The sequence below is a fragment of the Strix uralensis genome, chromosome 1 (assembly GCF_047716275.1).
Source record: "Strix uralensis isolate ZFMK-TIS-50842 chromosome 1, bStrUra1, whole genome shotgun sequence".
Classification (NCBI taxonomy): Eukaryota; Metazoa; Chordata; class Aves; order Strigiformes; family Strigidae; genus Strix; species Strix uralensis.
Genome location: NC_133972.1, coordinates 66,785,160 through 66,802,542, shown reverse-complemented (window position 1 = coordinate 66,802,542; position 17,383 = coordinate 66,785,160). Strand labels below are relative to the sequence as shown.

General features: G+C 39.4%; 1 protein-coding gene across 5 annotated transcripts in view; it reads left to right on the top strand.

Annotated features, from left to right (window-relative positions):
* The window catches only part of CRHR2 (corticotropin releasing hormone receptor 2), a 159,957-nt gene that overhangs the window by 112,266 nt on the left and 30,308 nt on the right, over positions 1 to 17,383 (top strand). For all 5 annotated transcript variants that reach the window (XM_074892621.1, XM_074892655.1, XM_074892637.1 and 2 more), the window contains 3 exons: positions 1,738 to 1,891; positions 5,426 to 5,486; positions 12,604 to 12,676. In XM_074892621.1, coding sequence (XP_074748722.1) covers positions 1,738 to 1,891; positions 5,426 to 5,486; positions 12,604 to 12,676 — 288 coding nt within the window. The remainder of the gene's footprint in view (positions 1 to 1,737; positions 1,892 to 5,425; positions 5,487 to 12,603; positions 12,677 to 17,383) is intronic.

Sequence of the window (17,383 nt, the reverse complement as noted above, 5' to 3'; positions counted from 1 at the left end):
AATGTACTGGCCAATTTCCACTCAGTTCTGACACAGGAACAACAGGCTCAGATACAATTATTTTTTACAATTCTTGTGAACATGGGCAACTGTGGAGAGGACAAAAACTGTGTAAGTGTTGGAACTGAAGGAGAGAGAGAAATAAGAGTCTAGACATATCAGAGAATTTACATGAGAATGAGGCCACAGGGAAACATTTAATTCATGCTCATACCTTCAAAAAATCGAATGTGAGACTTAGAGTCTTTAGAAACCCTGTCTTACTAGTTTGGGGGTCAATCAGGAATGGAACCAAAATATTTGTTTGGTGTTAGCCAAAAATAGGGGGGAGGGGGGTTTGTTTGTGGCTTTATTTTCCTTTGCTCAGGACAAAAGGAGAAAAAAAGTTAATTTAGTTTAAACAAAACTTTGAAAACAAAATGTTTCATCTTATTCTGAGTTGTTTTGGTTTTTAATCCTATTTTAAAGATGAAGCAAAGCTAAATATCAAATCTTAATGAAATAGCACAGAAATGAAAGCTTTAACACATCCAGAAGATTTCTTCTGTTTATTACAGCTCCGTAAACAGAAGTGATCACAACTTTTAAATGGGCTATCATTTTGTAACTGTGTTTCTTGGCCAATAAATTCTTATTTCACATAATTTTGCTGGGTTTGATAGTGCATCTGCTGCTGTCTTGACTGCCTAGAGATCATCAATACCTCATGCCTATGAAGTCTGAAATAAAATTAACTGAGGGTTGAAAGTTTCAAATACTTCAGTAGAGTTAATTAAAAGGCTGGAGAGTGGTGAGACCAAAATGACACCAATGATACCATCTAAGATAGGTAATTAATGTCATGCTTCAGGGAATATGCTGAATGCCTGCTTGGTCAGAAAGAAATTTTCCCAGCCGTCTGGGTGTAGCACTATGAAAATTACCATCAGCAGTTACTTGTGGTTTATTGATGTGATGTTACCATCTGCCTCTCTATAGCTAATTGTGTATTCCACAGCTGTGCTCTCACTGCACAGCCATTAGGAGAAGATGCCTTTACTGATACGTTGAGCCTGACCAAAAATTCCTGTTGAAGTTTTGACAAAAAGATGATGTGTGTTGTGATGTGACTTACAGACTGGAGCACTAATGGCAGGAATAAAGGGAGTGAAGCAGCTGATAAAAGTATATCTTTAAATAAAATATTTTTTTTCTAAACATCAGTGGTGCTTCTTCCCTTCAGTGGAAATGAAGAGAGACTATGACATAAGCTTCTATCTTACATTTTCAGGTACACTAAGATACACTAAAATATACCTAAAATACACTTAAATATGCTAAGATATGCTTAGACTCTTCTGTCATCTTTGGATACAACCCTAGGCTATGGCTGTACCTCTCTGAAAGATCATCTGTAGTCAAATGACCTGCCTCCTCTTGTCTTCTTTCCACATGGCTGCTTCTTAAACTACTTGTGGACTGCTGGTGTAGACATGCCTTACAACATGTTAACTTTCCAGACATGCTCAGGTACAGGAGATCCTGCATGTTGTGGTCAAAACCAAGTCTCAGCAGAGAGTCACAGACATAGCTGTGAGTTCCCAACAGCACCTAAGATACTGTGATTCTAAGTCACAGGTACAAATCTGCATCTCATGATTGAATTCTACCATTGATTTTTAAGGGAATAACAACATATAGAACCTTTTAAATGTTCTCACCATGATTTTAAAATATTATTTTCTGTTTCCTTTCCAGCCCTGGTGTAGATGTATTACCACTGTCTACAACTATTTTGTGGTGACCAACTTCTTCTGGATGTTTGTGGAAGGCTGCTACTTACACACTGCTATAGTGATGACTTATTCCACAGATAAGCTGCGGAAATGGGTCTTTCTCTTCATAGGATGGTGTAAGTGACTTGTGTGTTTAAAATGGTGTTATGTGGTACCTGGCATTAAAGTGATAAAAACAAGAGCAGCAAGAATAAACTTTAAAAATCCCACTGTGGTGAAATCTGACATTCAACCCTAACTTTGTCAGAATAACATGAGGTCAGGTTTAGTTCTCCACTGTGGTGATGACATAAAGCTGATAGGTTATTGCTGGATTTACCTTCTGCATTTAGATCTGCAGGCTCTTGGTGCTAAGGAAAGAAAGAGAACTCCCAGGCTTAGCATTTTGGGAATGCAGCAGTTCATACCCCATCCCTTTCACTTTGATCAGCAAAGCAGTGATCACAACCCCTTATACACTGCTGCTAAACGTAGCATGAAACAGAAGAGGCACTGTGCATGCCCTGTGCACCACTCAGTCTCAAGAGACACTTCTAAGTGAGGAGCTGAGTGGAAGAGAAGCCTAATTATCTGCCAGTCCAAGCTTACAGCTGTCTTTTAGACTGCTGAGGGATTTGTTCCTAGAAAACAGCCTTTAACAAAGAGTCATGTGTTATCTTTATACTATCCTTGTGGCTACTCAAAGACAGAAAAATAGCCCTTTGCATGCCCTGTTACCTCACTTCTACTGTGTCAGCCTGGGCAAGAGCAAAGGCTGCTCCTTTCCCCTAGCTGAGTCAACATAAGCTGGTCCATCAGTACAGGCTGGGAACTGACTGTCAGAGTAGCAGTCCTGCTGAAAAGGAAGTAGTGCTTGCAGTGGATGCAGGCTGAGTATAAGCTGTCAGTGCCTTCTCATCCTGAATAAGGTAAAACACATACTAGGCTGCACTAGGAGTGTGGCCAGAAGATCAAGGGAAGTTACTAATACTTTCTACTCAGCTTTGGTAAGGCTGCCTTTGGAATACTGTGTTCAGTTTTGGGTCTCTTAGATCAAAAGGGATGTGGAAGAACTGGAGATTATCCAGTAGAAGGCTGCCAATATGATCAGGGATCTAAAGGACATGACCTGTGAAGTGAGGCTGAATGAGCTGAGCTTGTTTAATCTGTCAAAGAGGAAGCTAAGGAGTGATCTGTTAGGTACCAAGAATGATTTGAATGATAATTACAAAGATGATGGAGCAAAATTCTTCTTGGTAATAGCAGATGTTACAAGAAGGGACACTGACCATAAATTGTAGACTAGGGTGTTCCAGTTGGGCATTGAGAAAACAGAAAATTTACCAAAAACGTAGTGCAACACTGGAACAGATGACTTAGAAGCTATGGAATCTCTGACCCTGGAGGTACTGAAAATTCAGTAAGGCTAAGCCCTGGCTGAGTTGAGATAGTGTTGATAGTCTACTTTGAGCAGGAGATTGGACTGGATACAGTCAGAGGTCCTTTCCCACCAATATATCCATGATTTGAACTTGGCCAGGAGAGGTTTGGCAAGACAAGCCCTATGCAGGCAGCTTGTTTGCTTGAATGCAAAATCTGAGCTCAAACACAAGTAGTGAATTTGGCAGTTCTTTTCTGTTGAAAAAAGAAAGGTGGAAAAAAGTCACAAATATTTTCTTTTCTAAAAATAGGATGACATTTTGCTCAGAAATGCATCTTCCTCTCAGAATTGAGCAGAAGTAATTGAATTGCAGTTCTAAAGGCAGAAAGAGCCTTTAAAACAAAATATGTCATTCAGTACAAAATCAAACAGGAGGAAAGAGGAGTTGCAGTAGAAAGAAAATGTTTATGTGGGGACTTGACTCAATCTTTTTTTCAATATTTTTCTGTTCTGTCACCAAACTGGAAAATCAGCTGCTCATGCAGCTCTCACAGACACCCTGCCTGTTTGGTCCCTAGTATTTTCCTTCCCTACCTCTCTCAGGGCCCTTTGGGTCTCTGATTACTAATGTAGGAGTGGTGTGAGCTGAATATATCTTTCCTCTTACCCTTTTGAGTGCTTTGTGGCTCTGCTTTGCCTTCCCATAAGCGATCTTTTACCATCTTCATTCTCAAATCTCTGTCCTTTGCTTCACAAGGAAAAGTAAAATATCTTCCTCTAGGAAAAAGGACATGACACATTTTGTCTGCCTAGCAAGAACATAGGGGAAACAAGTGCACCAGACCTTATGAGTCAGTGGTGAACAAGATGGAAGACAACACAATCACTTGCAGGGCACAAGAGCCACAAGGGGTGGTGATGCAGGAGATCAGAGCGGCACTATACTTCTTGCTGAAGTTAAAGATGACCACTTAGCAATTCAGTCCCTTCCCTACTGTGCTGTGATTCTTTCCACTCTGCTTCATCTCTTTAAAGCCTCCATTTCCCACAGAAGAGGCAACAAATGGGAGGTTAAAAAGCAGTGTTAGATATGAGACCGTACTGATTTCTATATGAGGGTTTAAGTCATGTTGAATCATGAATTCACCTTAGAGTAGCAGTGATTTCAGAGGGACATGAACCTGCAGGTTGGAATGAAGGATGGAGCTGGAGAGGCTTGTCTTGTTGTTTGGTTTTGCCTGAATTGACAGGTTAAAGGTAAAGGGGAAATGGAGAGGGGAAACTCTCCTCCTCCAATTTTGACATCAATACAGTGTTTGGTTGGGGAATGCCTGGATGAAAAAGTTCCTGTTTCCCCTATGACGCCTGTGTCAAAAGGCCAGCTCCACTTACTCTTCCTCATTTCCAGTTTCCTGCTCCAACAGATCCCCCTGAAACCAGCTGGGCTCTGAAGGTCTGACACAAAACAAGCACAAGGGCAAGGCTCTGGACATGAGACTGCTATAACAATAGAACTGGAAAGCAGAGGATATGGCACTGCAGGGACATTAAGTGTACACATACACCTCTTCTACTGCGATGAGGTTGCACACCCAAGGAGCACTACTGTAGCACCTCTTGGGTGTAATTGAGAAAGCAAGCCCTGTAACGCAAAATGCATGGCCTTTGTAAGAACTCACATGCAGACACAGAGCACACTGCACATCATAATTAGAATGATATATATAAAGAGTAGCTGGATCCTTTAGAAAGGGCAAACAATGAATGAATTTTGACATTGCAAGATATCAAGAGATTCTTATAATCCTGTTTCACGGAGAAGACACGTGTTGAAAATTTTGAAAATGGGCTTCAACCAAAGAGCCCAATAAGTTTACAAGCTTCTTGCATCCTAGGAAATCAAAATCTAAACACCCACCTCCAAGTGATGTCTGTAAGGTTTTTCCGTATCAGCTGCAGGAAAATTAAAAGGGACCAAAATTGCCTTTAAGCCAGCCAAAATTATTCTGATCACTTATATAGGAATATAGGTATATATGTGTGTTTGTTAATAATTTTATTAACTTTTCTTAGTGGTACTAGAGTTTTCTCTTTTTGAGATGACCTTTTTTATATATACATAAAGAGGTCTTAGCAATTGCAATGTCTCAATTATGCCAAGATAGGACCACTTGTATTTAGAGTCTTCCAGTTCATTAACCAAGACTCTCCTCACACAAATCTGAATCTACATCTGTATCATCCATCCATACATGGGTTGTGATTAAATCCTGATTTTTTGCTGTTACAGGTATTCCTTGCCCAATCATCATTGCCTGGGCCATTGGCAAACTATATTATGAAAATGAACAGTAAGTGATGTTAACATTTGTGTTTATGTGGCTCTCTAAATAAATTAAGAAATGCCTGCAGGCTAAACTGGTAATTTAGAAATAAGGCTGATTGATAGGAAAGAGGAAAGGTCAAATCACCTCCATCCAAATCCAGACCATCTCAAATTTCAGAGCACTTCTTGAGTCAACTCCTGAAAATACCTTTCGCAATTATCCTTGGCCAAGATTTGAAGCTCTCAGTTGATAGCTTTATACATGATTTACAGTCAGGGTAATCGCCTTCAATGGGAGTTTTGCTTGAGTAAGACCTTGGTAAAAACTACAGTTGACTGCTAAAGGATTTAGCCTTCTGGGCGTGCAGAATTCCATTGACAGTGGCTAGAATTTTTGCATTTCTGTTTCTGGCTTTTCCAATTGGAAGAAGTTAATGCATGAAATTGAAAATTATGGGAGATAAAGAGGCATCTGTGTTTCAGGAATTTTCCCCCCAAACATCGATACTGGTCAGATATAGCTCAGCTTGTACTTTTCAACTAGTGTTTATATCAGTGTCTGTTATCTGTTACAGCTCCCTTCCCTAACCTTAAAAAAATTCTTTTCTCCACAAATCTGTTTTTCATATTACCACACTGATGTCTGTCTGTAGCACATCTGATTAAGTGTGAGTATCTACCTTGTAGATAGTCTTATGGTCTGATATGATCAGCAGTGATCAGTCAAAACAGTAAATGCAGTCTGGGGTGCATCTCATCTCATCTGGAAGGAGATGTCCAAAGTAGGTTGGATGAATTAGATTTACATTAGACTTACTATTTCTCCTGAATATAAAGGAGATGGATAGGATCACTGGCTGAGCTTTGGGCATCCATGCTGTAGACATGGGAGGAATTCTGTTACGAACTACTAAGTTCCTCTTCTCTGCTTCCCACAAACTTTTGAACACTTGACCAGTCTCTCTTCTGCAGATTTAATAGTGACTTTGAAAGTGATAATCTAATTCCCAGGAGTTACACATATCGACAAGCAGACAGCATCTCTGTCTACAATAATCATACAGGAGAGTTCATACTGTAGTCTCAAAATGGCAAGAAAAACTTTAGTTGGAACCTGTTCCTTGGGTGCCCAAGTCAATCAGCCCTGGGAGATAATCTCAGATCACTAGATTTCCCTAATTTCTGTATTCACAGACCTCCTTGTTTCTGGATGGGTAAAGGATCATAACATTCTGGATCTGCTTCATGGTCAGGTTCCTTGGAGTTGTACAAGCCAGGTCAGCATGGCAGCTGTCTCATTGTGCTCAAGTAGGACTTTCAGCTCTAGAACTAGAGCTAAAGGAACTAGTTATCTTAAACAGGACAAAGCAAAATAAACAAAACTTGAGTCTTGAAACCTAGAGAGGCAAAACACCACATGCTTTAATAATGGCAACGCACATTAAACATTCCTGTTGTGAGTGAGTTCAACACCAAGGTTTGAACACCTCATTTTGGAAGACTGCTCATCACTCCCAAAAGAAATAATGGAAAGTAGGACCCCTGATAGAAACATGCCAGAACAACTGGGATTGCACTGCACACAAGGTGGAAAGATGGAGAAACCACTGCATCATCTGTACCACTGCTTCCTTTCACCATCATTGTATACCTGCAAAGTGAATGTGAAATAATCTCCCCTTGATGTATCATGGATATGAAGAAATAAATGACATGTTTCACAGAATCACAGAATCATCTAGGTTGGAAAGGACCTTGAAGATCATCTAGTCCAACTGTTAACCTAGCACTGACAGTTCCCAACTACACCATATCTCTAAGTGCTTATATAGGCACGTGTGTCACCTTTCACCAGCAAAGGTGTAACTGGCCCAGATCTTGTGCAACAAAAGAAAGGGCGATAGAAAATACAGTCAGCAGGGAAAGAAGGATGAAGTGGTCCTATTTGGTATGCAGAATATCCACACTGTACCTGTTGAGTCTCTAGGCTCAAACTCTCTACCTTGGGTGGATTATCAAATGGAGCTTATGCTTTTAAATCCATGTCCTGGACAAACCCATGCACTCTAACTCATCTACACCATTTGCCTCACATGCTTACTGATAAGGGAGGTGCCAGGTTACTTGTGGTCGACCCGATGATTAAACCTAATATCTTGGGATGTTTTCACCTGTCTATCTTTAATGCCGGTGTTTGCCTTGGAATGACACATTCACATACATTCTTACTGCACATCATAGCTAATCCAAATGTGTTGTGCATTGAGAAAGTGCAGAATCCGGCTTCTGCCCACCATAGTGTGAGGTGTAATGGCCTGGAGCCTCAGTGTTGTGCATGCTTATTGTCAGTGGTGAGGCCAAGATTCCTGTACTTTACTCTGCTTGAGAAATGAAGATGATGCTTCAATAGTGCCATTCCTGTGATCTAGCACATGCACCCAGGCAGACAGGCAGGGCTCTTGTAAATGAAGAACTGAGAAGTGCATTAAGCTGTAAGGAAAAGGCTATTAAATGAAATCTGCTTTTCACATTTGTAGTAATGTCATATGCAGAGGAGACTCAGTAAAGTAAATTAACTGAAGCAAAACAAGAGATTAATAACTTGTTGAGGGCCTGTCAGTTGTCATAAATATTCAGTCATCATCTCAAACATTAAAGCATGTGATACTTCAGATAACCTGTGTTCACTGCCTCCCAGACTGAGGAAGGGAGCAGATTCTGCTACACAGTCAAACTGAAACACATGTAGGAATGCACCTCTGGTACATGTGTGTGATATGTCCACATGTGTATATTTAACTTATGATCTATTGTCCTCTCCAGTCCATGAGCCATTGGGGCAGTTTAGACTAAACTTTGTGGCATATACAATTAGGAAAGTAAAGGATTACAAAATCCTTTCTCTATGCTGGGATGATATAGAAGACATGCCTTTAATTTGAATTCTTTAAGTGTCTGCAAATATAGACAGATGAAATAAAACTAAGCCCTGGCTTTGAGAAATAATTGCTGTCAGGATACTGGAGCACCTGTCATGTGAGGAGAGGCTGAGAGGCTTGGGAGTGTTTAGCCTGGAGAGGAGAAGGCTCTGTGGGATCTTGTCAATGTTTATAAATATCTTATAAGAGAGTGTGAAGAAGGTGGAGCCAGACACTTCTCAGTGGTGCCCAGTGACAGGACAAGAAACAGTGGCACAAACTGAAACACATGAAATTCCATCTGAACATCAGGAAACACCTTTTTACTGTGAAGGTGGTGAAACACTGGGAGAGGTTGCCCAGGGAAGTTGTGGAGTCCTTATCCTTGGAGCTACTCAAAAGCCAACTGAGCACAGCCCTGAACAACCTGCTTCAACTGACTCTGCTTTGAGGAGGGAGTGGACTAGACAATCTTCAGAGGTCCCTGCCAACCTCAGATATTCTGTGAAAAGAGGCTGATCTCCCCAGTCAGCCTAGCTGTTGTTCTCCATTTATCTTGACCACCGGGGATATCATGTGTTACTCCCCCATGAAGTCAGACCTAACAAACTGGACATATGTGGAAATCATGTACTTTTCTGCAGCTTCCAAGACTGTTTGGATATCCCAGTGGACAGCCCAAATTTCAGGACAGAATGGGAAACTCCTTCATCTGAGTATGCATTTCAGCTGTAACTTAAGTTGAACTGGGGTTCAAGTTATGTAGCTCAATAGTTTAAAAGCTCAAAATAGCACACAGGAAGAATGTTAAAAAAATGCTTCAACCAACTTTTTTTTTTTTTTTTTTCATTTTTGTACTCACTAGAGACCATGTTCTGCACAGTGAGGCAAATATAATTGGTACTGTGGCAAATATCCTGTCTGGGGTTTAGTAGTTCTTTAGCAGAATCTGACAACTCCAAAAAAAGTACTGTTAAGTCTCAATAAAAAACCCACACAAACGATTAAGAGTTATTGTAGTAATTTCATTGATGGACAGTTGGTAAGGAGAAGAACATTAGTAAGATGTAATTAACAATAATGATAAAACCAGTGGTGGTTTTTGTTATATAAAGAACTATCAGAGAACCATGAAGAATATTAATTAGTGCTATTCAGTAGAAGTGTGTTTACATATCTGAGTCTAATCAGAACTGTCTTCCTAATTTGTCCTCTTCAATATTCAGAGAGTGTTTGTTTATTCTTTCAGAGGTAAAAATGAAGAAAAAAAAAAAAAAAAACAGATGGAATTAAAATTCTGATGCACCAAGTAATTTTCAGTCATTTACATTTCTTTTTTTGGTTTTAAAGAAATGTGCAGTGATTATTTTATTGGAGAAATAATGGCTTATGTTGGATTTAAAGCAAGAGTTAAGATGACAGGCAGAAAAGTTTGCAGTGTCTCAGCTGAGGTCCTGGTTTGAGCACTTAGACTGTAAATATGAAATATAGCCAATCAGTTGCAGACATATGCAATATCACTGACAGATATCTGTCCTCCCTTACATGCCTGATTTAAAGGGTATATTAGTAAAGTTTAGATTACAGTGTAACAGATCTGTTTTATAGTCTAATGAAATGAACACCGTCCTAGAAAAGCTGCTTTTTTTTCCTCCACTAACTACAAAAGGAACCTGGAGCATCAAGCTCCCCTGTAGATGCCTGTGTTGTAGAAGACTACCTTTGGCCACAACCTTGTTTCCTCAAATTGTGTGGAAGTGTGTATATACACATGATGTTTCACTCAATGCAATCTTGGTATAATATTGGGCTTCAGATAATAAATGTCAGCATTTTGCTCTTCAGTATGGTCTTACAGTTAAGCAATATTTAAATTCCAAAGAGCAATGATCAGCCTTTGCCCTGGAACCTCATTTGTGCTCTACCAGCTCTGTTCCAAATTCTCTGCTGACTTTTTCTAGCCCACTAAGTTCTGCCACATGCCTCAGTCTGCTTCTTATTAGTCCCTCTGCTATATTCCTCTGCTAGAACAATCAGCTTCTCAGAAACTCCTAATAGCACTTGGTTCTCTGACTTTCAGGCAATATATAATAGTTGTCCCAAAATGCCCTTCAAAAACCTCTCTCAAATGTAGGTCTTGCAAGTTCTGGATAGTTGTGTTTCCTGCCTTGACATATCTTGTAATTAATTTTCCTTCATATCTTTCCATCTCTGTAACAAAAAAAAAAAAAAAAAAAAAAAAAATCAGTTGATTAATTTAAGGCTGCCCCGGGGATTCTTTTGGGATGATAACTTGGCTGAAAGAAGTACCTTATTCCAAGTTTTTCTCTCATCATCAAATTTTGGAAGATTAGCTGCAAAATTATCAATTTACACTGCTTTGCAGTCAGTGCACCAGGGAATAACAGACATGTTTTGTAGTTATGAAATATTCAAAGCTCTCATTCATTTGGAACTTAAAGGATGTAGTAATTGTATCAAGAAAAGGCAAACAATTGTGTGATACTGAACTGTATTCCTAGATACCTGCTGCATATCGCAACATTTCTGTACAGTCAGTTCAGTAAGAGCATTTTGCAGTGGGCAAAGAGTTCCTTATGTTTCAGCAAGAAACACATTTTGGAGAAAGACTTTGGGGGCATTATGTGATTCAAAAGAATTCCATCTGAACCATAGCTTTCCTTATCTCAGTTTATTTGCCTTGAACTCGTAAGGTCACGTACAGACTGCAACCTCTTTGAGGCAACAAGTATTGTTTGTTGCATGCTTGTAAAAGTACAAATCTGCACCTGTCTCCATGGTCTCCTTGGCTCAGGAATTACCCTTGTTTCATGTCTCCAGTGGCACTAAGCTTATCTTTTGTCACAAGGCAAACGCAGGGAAGGCATAATTTTTTCTGTGTAGACTTGTTACGTGGTAACCAGAAAAGGGAAGAAAACTCTCAGACCCTTGAACTCCAAAAGCTACTTCCTAAGGGATCTGGAGCTCCAATGACCTAAAGTTTAAGGCATTATGATAGCAAAGTTGTCTCTGCTTGGTGGAACCAGGATCCAGACCATGTGGCTGTATCTGTAATATTAAATTAGCTGGACCTGGAATCGTTCTGGTAGCTGGAGTCCAACTAGCATGGAGTAGTTCACATCCATATTATTAAACCCTCTTGGCCTCCAAATCAGGATAGCTGCAATTTGTAGACTATTGGCAATTGTCCTCTGGCTCATGCTAGCTCCAGATTTCTTCCCCAGGAATAGTTTCAGAGTTGTCTATTGTTTGGCCTGGGCCAAAACTGCATCAAAGAAAATGTAATGGTGTAAATGATTGAGTCCAGACCCAAGCCTGGTTTCCAATTCATTTATTGACATAAATATAACTGATCTATTACTCTCAGTTAAGAGAACAGTTTTCTAACCTCTGCTTTTTGGGTCTCATTGAAAATAATTCACCACAATCAGTTAACTGATGAAGTAAACATCAGTATGGGTTGTGGGAAATCACAGGCTTAGTCTGTTGTATAACACAGCAGGGAGAAAAACACTTGTGATTAGTGGAAGTAAAAGTCAAGACGGCACTCAGTCACACATGACACATCCAGACTCTCTGTTAGTTTGAGGCCCTTCAGTTTAATTGTGGGTTCACTTAACCTGGGTTGATTTCCCCTTGGTGATGTTGGATCAGGTATTTGCTAGCTTCAAGTGATGTCTCTGTAACTGTATGCTGGATTTGGTGGTCACCATCTTGGTTCAAAGCCAACGACATGAACTCCTTATTCATCCAGCACCTTATTTAGACAGCATTTCCATGCAACTTGAGACATATTTGCTGTAAGTAACAGCCCTTACTTTATGGAATTTAAGTGTCTCTGGGCACTGCAAATTTTTCCTTACACAGAATATTTCTTTCATCCCTTTTTCAGACTCAGCAGGACTTGTCTTCTGCATCCTCCTTGTAGAAGGATTTCACATTTCTTGGAATTATTTACATGGGCAATAGCCAAAAGCATAGTGGGAATATGAATGGTCTAATGGAGGGGAAAATGGAGCTCAGATCTCTCTCCAAACAAAAGATGGTTTTCTAGCAGAAAAGTCAATCACTTGCTGATTATGTATATGATTAAACAACTCAGGGAATAAAGGAACATCTCTCTATGGTGTCCTTAATATAACAATCTAAAAGAAGTGCATTGCCCTTTATCAATATTTTTATTATTTGTTTTGTTTCTTACAGATGCTGGTTTGGAAAAGAGCCAGGGAAATATATTGACTACATATATCAAGGGCCAGTGATTCTTGTTCTTCTGGTAAGCATGTATGTGGGTGGAAGGACACTTGCATCTCCCATCGAGGGATGATTTGATAGGCATCTGTGATGTTCCACATCTACCTTTATGTAAAATAAGACACAAACAAGATGAAACGTCTTCAGATGTTCTCTGAAGTTGCCACAGAAGCTAAGACTGCAAGTCAGTATTGCGGTGATCTGGTTTTGGCCATTTCCTTGACCTTAAGCCATTCTTTCCTCCCCTCTCTGTAATGCTGTTTGCTTTCCTTTGTACAATGTTTTGAGTTGTGGGAAGGCAAAATGTTCAAAAACAGGAGGTATCTTACAATACCTGCTCATTCACTTGAGGCTCTTCAGAACTAGGGCAATTCTGTCAGGCATATTGGTTAGAAAAATGTAGTAATCGTGGAAAGGAATTGCATCTCCTTGTACAGTCATCTACATCATCCCCATAATTGCTGTGTGTTTGTTTGTTAGCTTTCCTCTTGTTAAGTTTCCCTTTCAGTGCTGCCTCCAGTTAACAGGCTGTTTATCTGTTTACTCAACACTCTGTCTCCTGTCTCAGTAGGCAGAGGAAAAAGCAAGCTCACTCATAAACCATTTTGAACCTTCAACTAAAGCGCAGTGATGCTTTCCCAGAAAATACTGGGTGTGGGTGGAAAAGGTCAATGATATTAGAAAGGACAGTGCTGAAAAACCCAATTCTACTCTTCCACTCCTTTGCGGTAGAAACCACCTAGGAAGAAGGCAGATGTCCTAACAGAAAATTCACAGGGCTCAGTGGGGTCTCCTCTCTTAGGAAACCAAGAGTTGGTATAGCTGCCTCTTACGCGACTCCAACACCCATGCAAATGCTCCAGAATAGGCAGTCGCTGCCAGCTTTTTCAAGGCTAAGAAACCCTGTGCTCTCATTTTGTCAGTGCTGTGCCTTTCATGTGATTCAGCATGAAAAAAGCTTCTCTGTTGTTTAGGAAGATTAGCTAGTGATCTGAACGTTTCCTAACCTAAAATCAGGTTAGGTTAATTGTTAAGATGCAGCAAACAGAACGTATTGTGCGTAGCTGTAAAGAGGAAAAAACATAATAGTCTGCTTTTATATAAAAATTCTTTTCTTTATATTCTAAGGAGAGAAGTACAATTGCTGTGATACAATATAATGGTGCATCACCAAGGGAGCCATGCCTCACAGTAAATTGACTCAGTGATACAGAGACTAACTCACAAACAAATCCTGTTTAGACAACACAAGGTAGCAGGTTTGCAATACTTGGAGCATTTGGTTTTCACAGCATTGCCTAGAATTCTGTGAAGCTACCATAACCTCTTTAGTCAATAAGATCTGTAATACCCTTGGATAGCATCTCTGGCAGATACCGTAGGTAGCTTAGGGTTGGGAAAATAGCTTTGTTCTCAGAACAGCACTTACTATTTAAAGACCCCTAAAAGGCACAGAAAATGGAGGTACAGTTGGAGGCTGCCCACTTATATACAGGTTATTATATCTGTCTCTTAATTTAGAGCAGCCTTGAGACACCTCTAAACTGAGCCAGTAACTATACTGCCCTGAACTGACATTGTGTATTGAACCTTTCTACATTGGCCTGCACTTGAGCTCTAATTGAAACACTAATGAGATAACAACAGTAATTGGACTGTGGGGTGGAAAGCATTTGATACAATTTATAGAAGTAACATAAGGGCAAGCCCTTCCTTCCCTCTCCTTTTGGTTACTCTCATCAGAAACACTGCTGGGTGAGGAAAAGAACTATCTGGAAATAAAATCTAAAAGGCAAATCTGAAAACTCCTGTTAAAATACACTCCTGATTGCTAAAATGTGACCCCTTTTCTCCTTTTTTTTTTAAACTGACAGTTGAGACTTGTGTTTATAATTAAAATACACAACTCCACAGTGTGTTAAAGCGATTTGACAGGCTCATTTTTTGATCATTACACAAATAAAATCAAATTGTATATAATGGCTCAAGCATTGCTTGTTATTATTGGAGTTACTGACTCTTTCAAGGGTGTCATGAGAAATGTTGGATTAAGGATGCTGAAGTTTGACATCTGCCATGTACTTAGGGCAACACAGTCAAACATCCCCCCCCAGTATGTCAGTATTCCTCTGCCTTAACATAGACGGGGACAAAGTGCTCTTTTCCTCTTCCCTCCAGTGAACAATGGTCACCAGAAATGGAAGACACAAAGATTCCGAAATAGTACAACTCTGTGACCTCTTTCAGTCACAGCTAATGAGTTGGATTTGAACCAATGAAGAATTGAAATGTTCAGCTGAAGTTCATGTTTTATGAAGGAGCATACAGAACAATTCTGTGAGAGAACTATCCCAATATACTGCTGGAAAGATAAAGACATGAATGTTGCCAGAAGAAATTAATGTTATTTTCAAAACAGTGCTCACACTAAAAGCTAAAAACTCTATCAAATTACAGTTCCTGTCCACCTGTGAGCACTCAGCCCATGGCAGTTAAAATTGGTTTCACCCACTTCAGTTAGTTAAGAGCTAAGTGCCCAGTGTACAGCTCAGCTGAGTTTTGGTTACCTGTTAGACAAAGGTAGCATCATTATGTGTTCAAGAGGCATCATTATACCAGCCAGTAGCAATATGATTAGAGTGCTCTTGTTGGTAACTATTCTTAGTTCCAGAGGGAAAAGCCTGCTTCTAAAGATGCCAAGTCTCTTTAAACGATAGGAGGATTTTGTTTGCCAAAAATTGTTTCCACTGGTTTTGATTTCTCATTTTCTTGTCTCTATGCATTGAACTGCTGCCGCACAAGATAGCGTAACACCAAGAAATAGATCATGCAGGAGTTCTAAGCCTCATTGAGAAATAAAGACCGGCCAAAAATAAAGCCTTCCAATCATGATAGCAGTCCTCAAGTCTGTCTTTAAACCATATAATTCTTTGTTATATCTCAGGGTACAAAAACTTTGAACAATGCAGTAGACAGATTTGCTTGATTGTTTTCCTACTTGTCTTTAGAAGAAACTTGAATATTGACTTGGGCTGAAAACAGGGAAACAATTTCAGAGACAATTTCAGGGACAATTTCAGAGGCAAAGGAAACTGTGTATAAATGCTGATCCTGAATATTGGGCGAGTAACTTGGGGGTTTTTTTAACAAAAAATGTGAGGGAGAAAATGTAGGTAATCATCTTTCTTTCTTCGTTTCATTCCTGAATGAGTTAATTTTGGCTTGAACATATCCCAGGAGAGCTCTAACATTCAGTACATTGGATGCTTTGAAATTCAATTTCTGATAGCACTAGAAAAATACACTCTTAGATATTTTCAAATCAGTGGTTTTTTAAATTCTGGTATCTTTCCTCGGAGTGGCATATCCAAGTTTTAATTATATATCCCTCTCTGAAGGTAAGAAGGGGTAAAGGGTTGTAAATATATGTCAGGGAACTGAATTTCAACCTGATTTTATTAAGAAAAATACATTTCTTATGTGAAATTTTAAATGTAATCCCTGTCAAAGAACTGGTGAACGATGAAAACACAGCAAGATCAGAGAACGACCCTCAGAAAATAGGCACCAGAGTCAGTTAACTGAGCTGCTTTTTTTCTCAGAAACTACTGTTGTGAACTGACCCCAGATATGAACTGCTCTGCAATATTTCTCAGAGCTAAAATTGTATTAAATCTTCAGTTTTTCAAATAGGCAGATCAAATATTTAGTTTTTTTCAAACCTTACGTTCAGCTTTTATAGATTTTCTCACTTGTGCTTGAGAAATGAACAGTTTTCTAACCTCTGCTTTTTGGGTCTCATTGAAAATAATTCACCACAATCAATTAACTGCTGGCATAAGTAGAGTTCACTTCTGTGTCTGCCTTCATCAGCTATTTACTTTTGAACACGTTAGATTGCTGCTCTAGGTCTCAGTTTCCCCAGTGGTAAAGCAAGCTTAATGATACTTACCTTCCTTTGTAAAATGCTTTGAGATCCCTGGATGGCAAGTGCTGTAGAAGAGTTAAGTGTCCTTAAGAAGATGGGCTCATCCTTATTACAATGTGGAATTTTGCTCAGGAGACAGTTGACATGTACCAAAGTGGTCTTTATGATGTGCTAGTCATTAACGACATAGCATTTTTGTGGTGGCAAGATCAAAGCTTGCCCCAGTACTCAAGGTGTGACCACACAAATGGATTTTTATAGCAGCATCCTGTTCTCTATTTTGTTTTCTTTTTCTTTCTCAGTAATTCCAAACATTCTTTGTTTCCTTTCTTGAGTACCACTGGGAACTGAGATTAAGTTTTCAGGGAGTTAGCTAGTGTAGTTCCAACATTTCTTTTGTGAATGAAAATATCCAGAGCTCATAACTCTTCATGTAAAGTTAAGATTGCTTTACTTCCTCATTGTGTTACCTTTATGTCATGGGATTTCATATGCCATGTTATGGCCTGGTCACTTAGTATTGTGAGACTCTATACAGCTCTTTGCAATCAGCCTTTATTTTTGCTATCCTGAGTAGCTTAGTGTCACTAAGAATCTGTCAGCCTGCTCTTTAGTCCCTTTTATAGATCAGTAAGGTTTATGTAAAACAGCACAGATCTACTGGTAGCCTCTCTCCGTTGAGAAAACAGACTACATATATATATATATTCCTACCCTTTCTTTCTTGTATTTCTATGCATAACGCTCTTTCTTCCCTCCAAACCTCTAACAGCCATATTTCTACAGGAGCCTTTGGAGAAA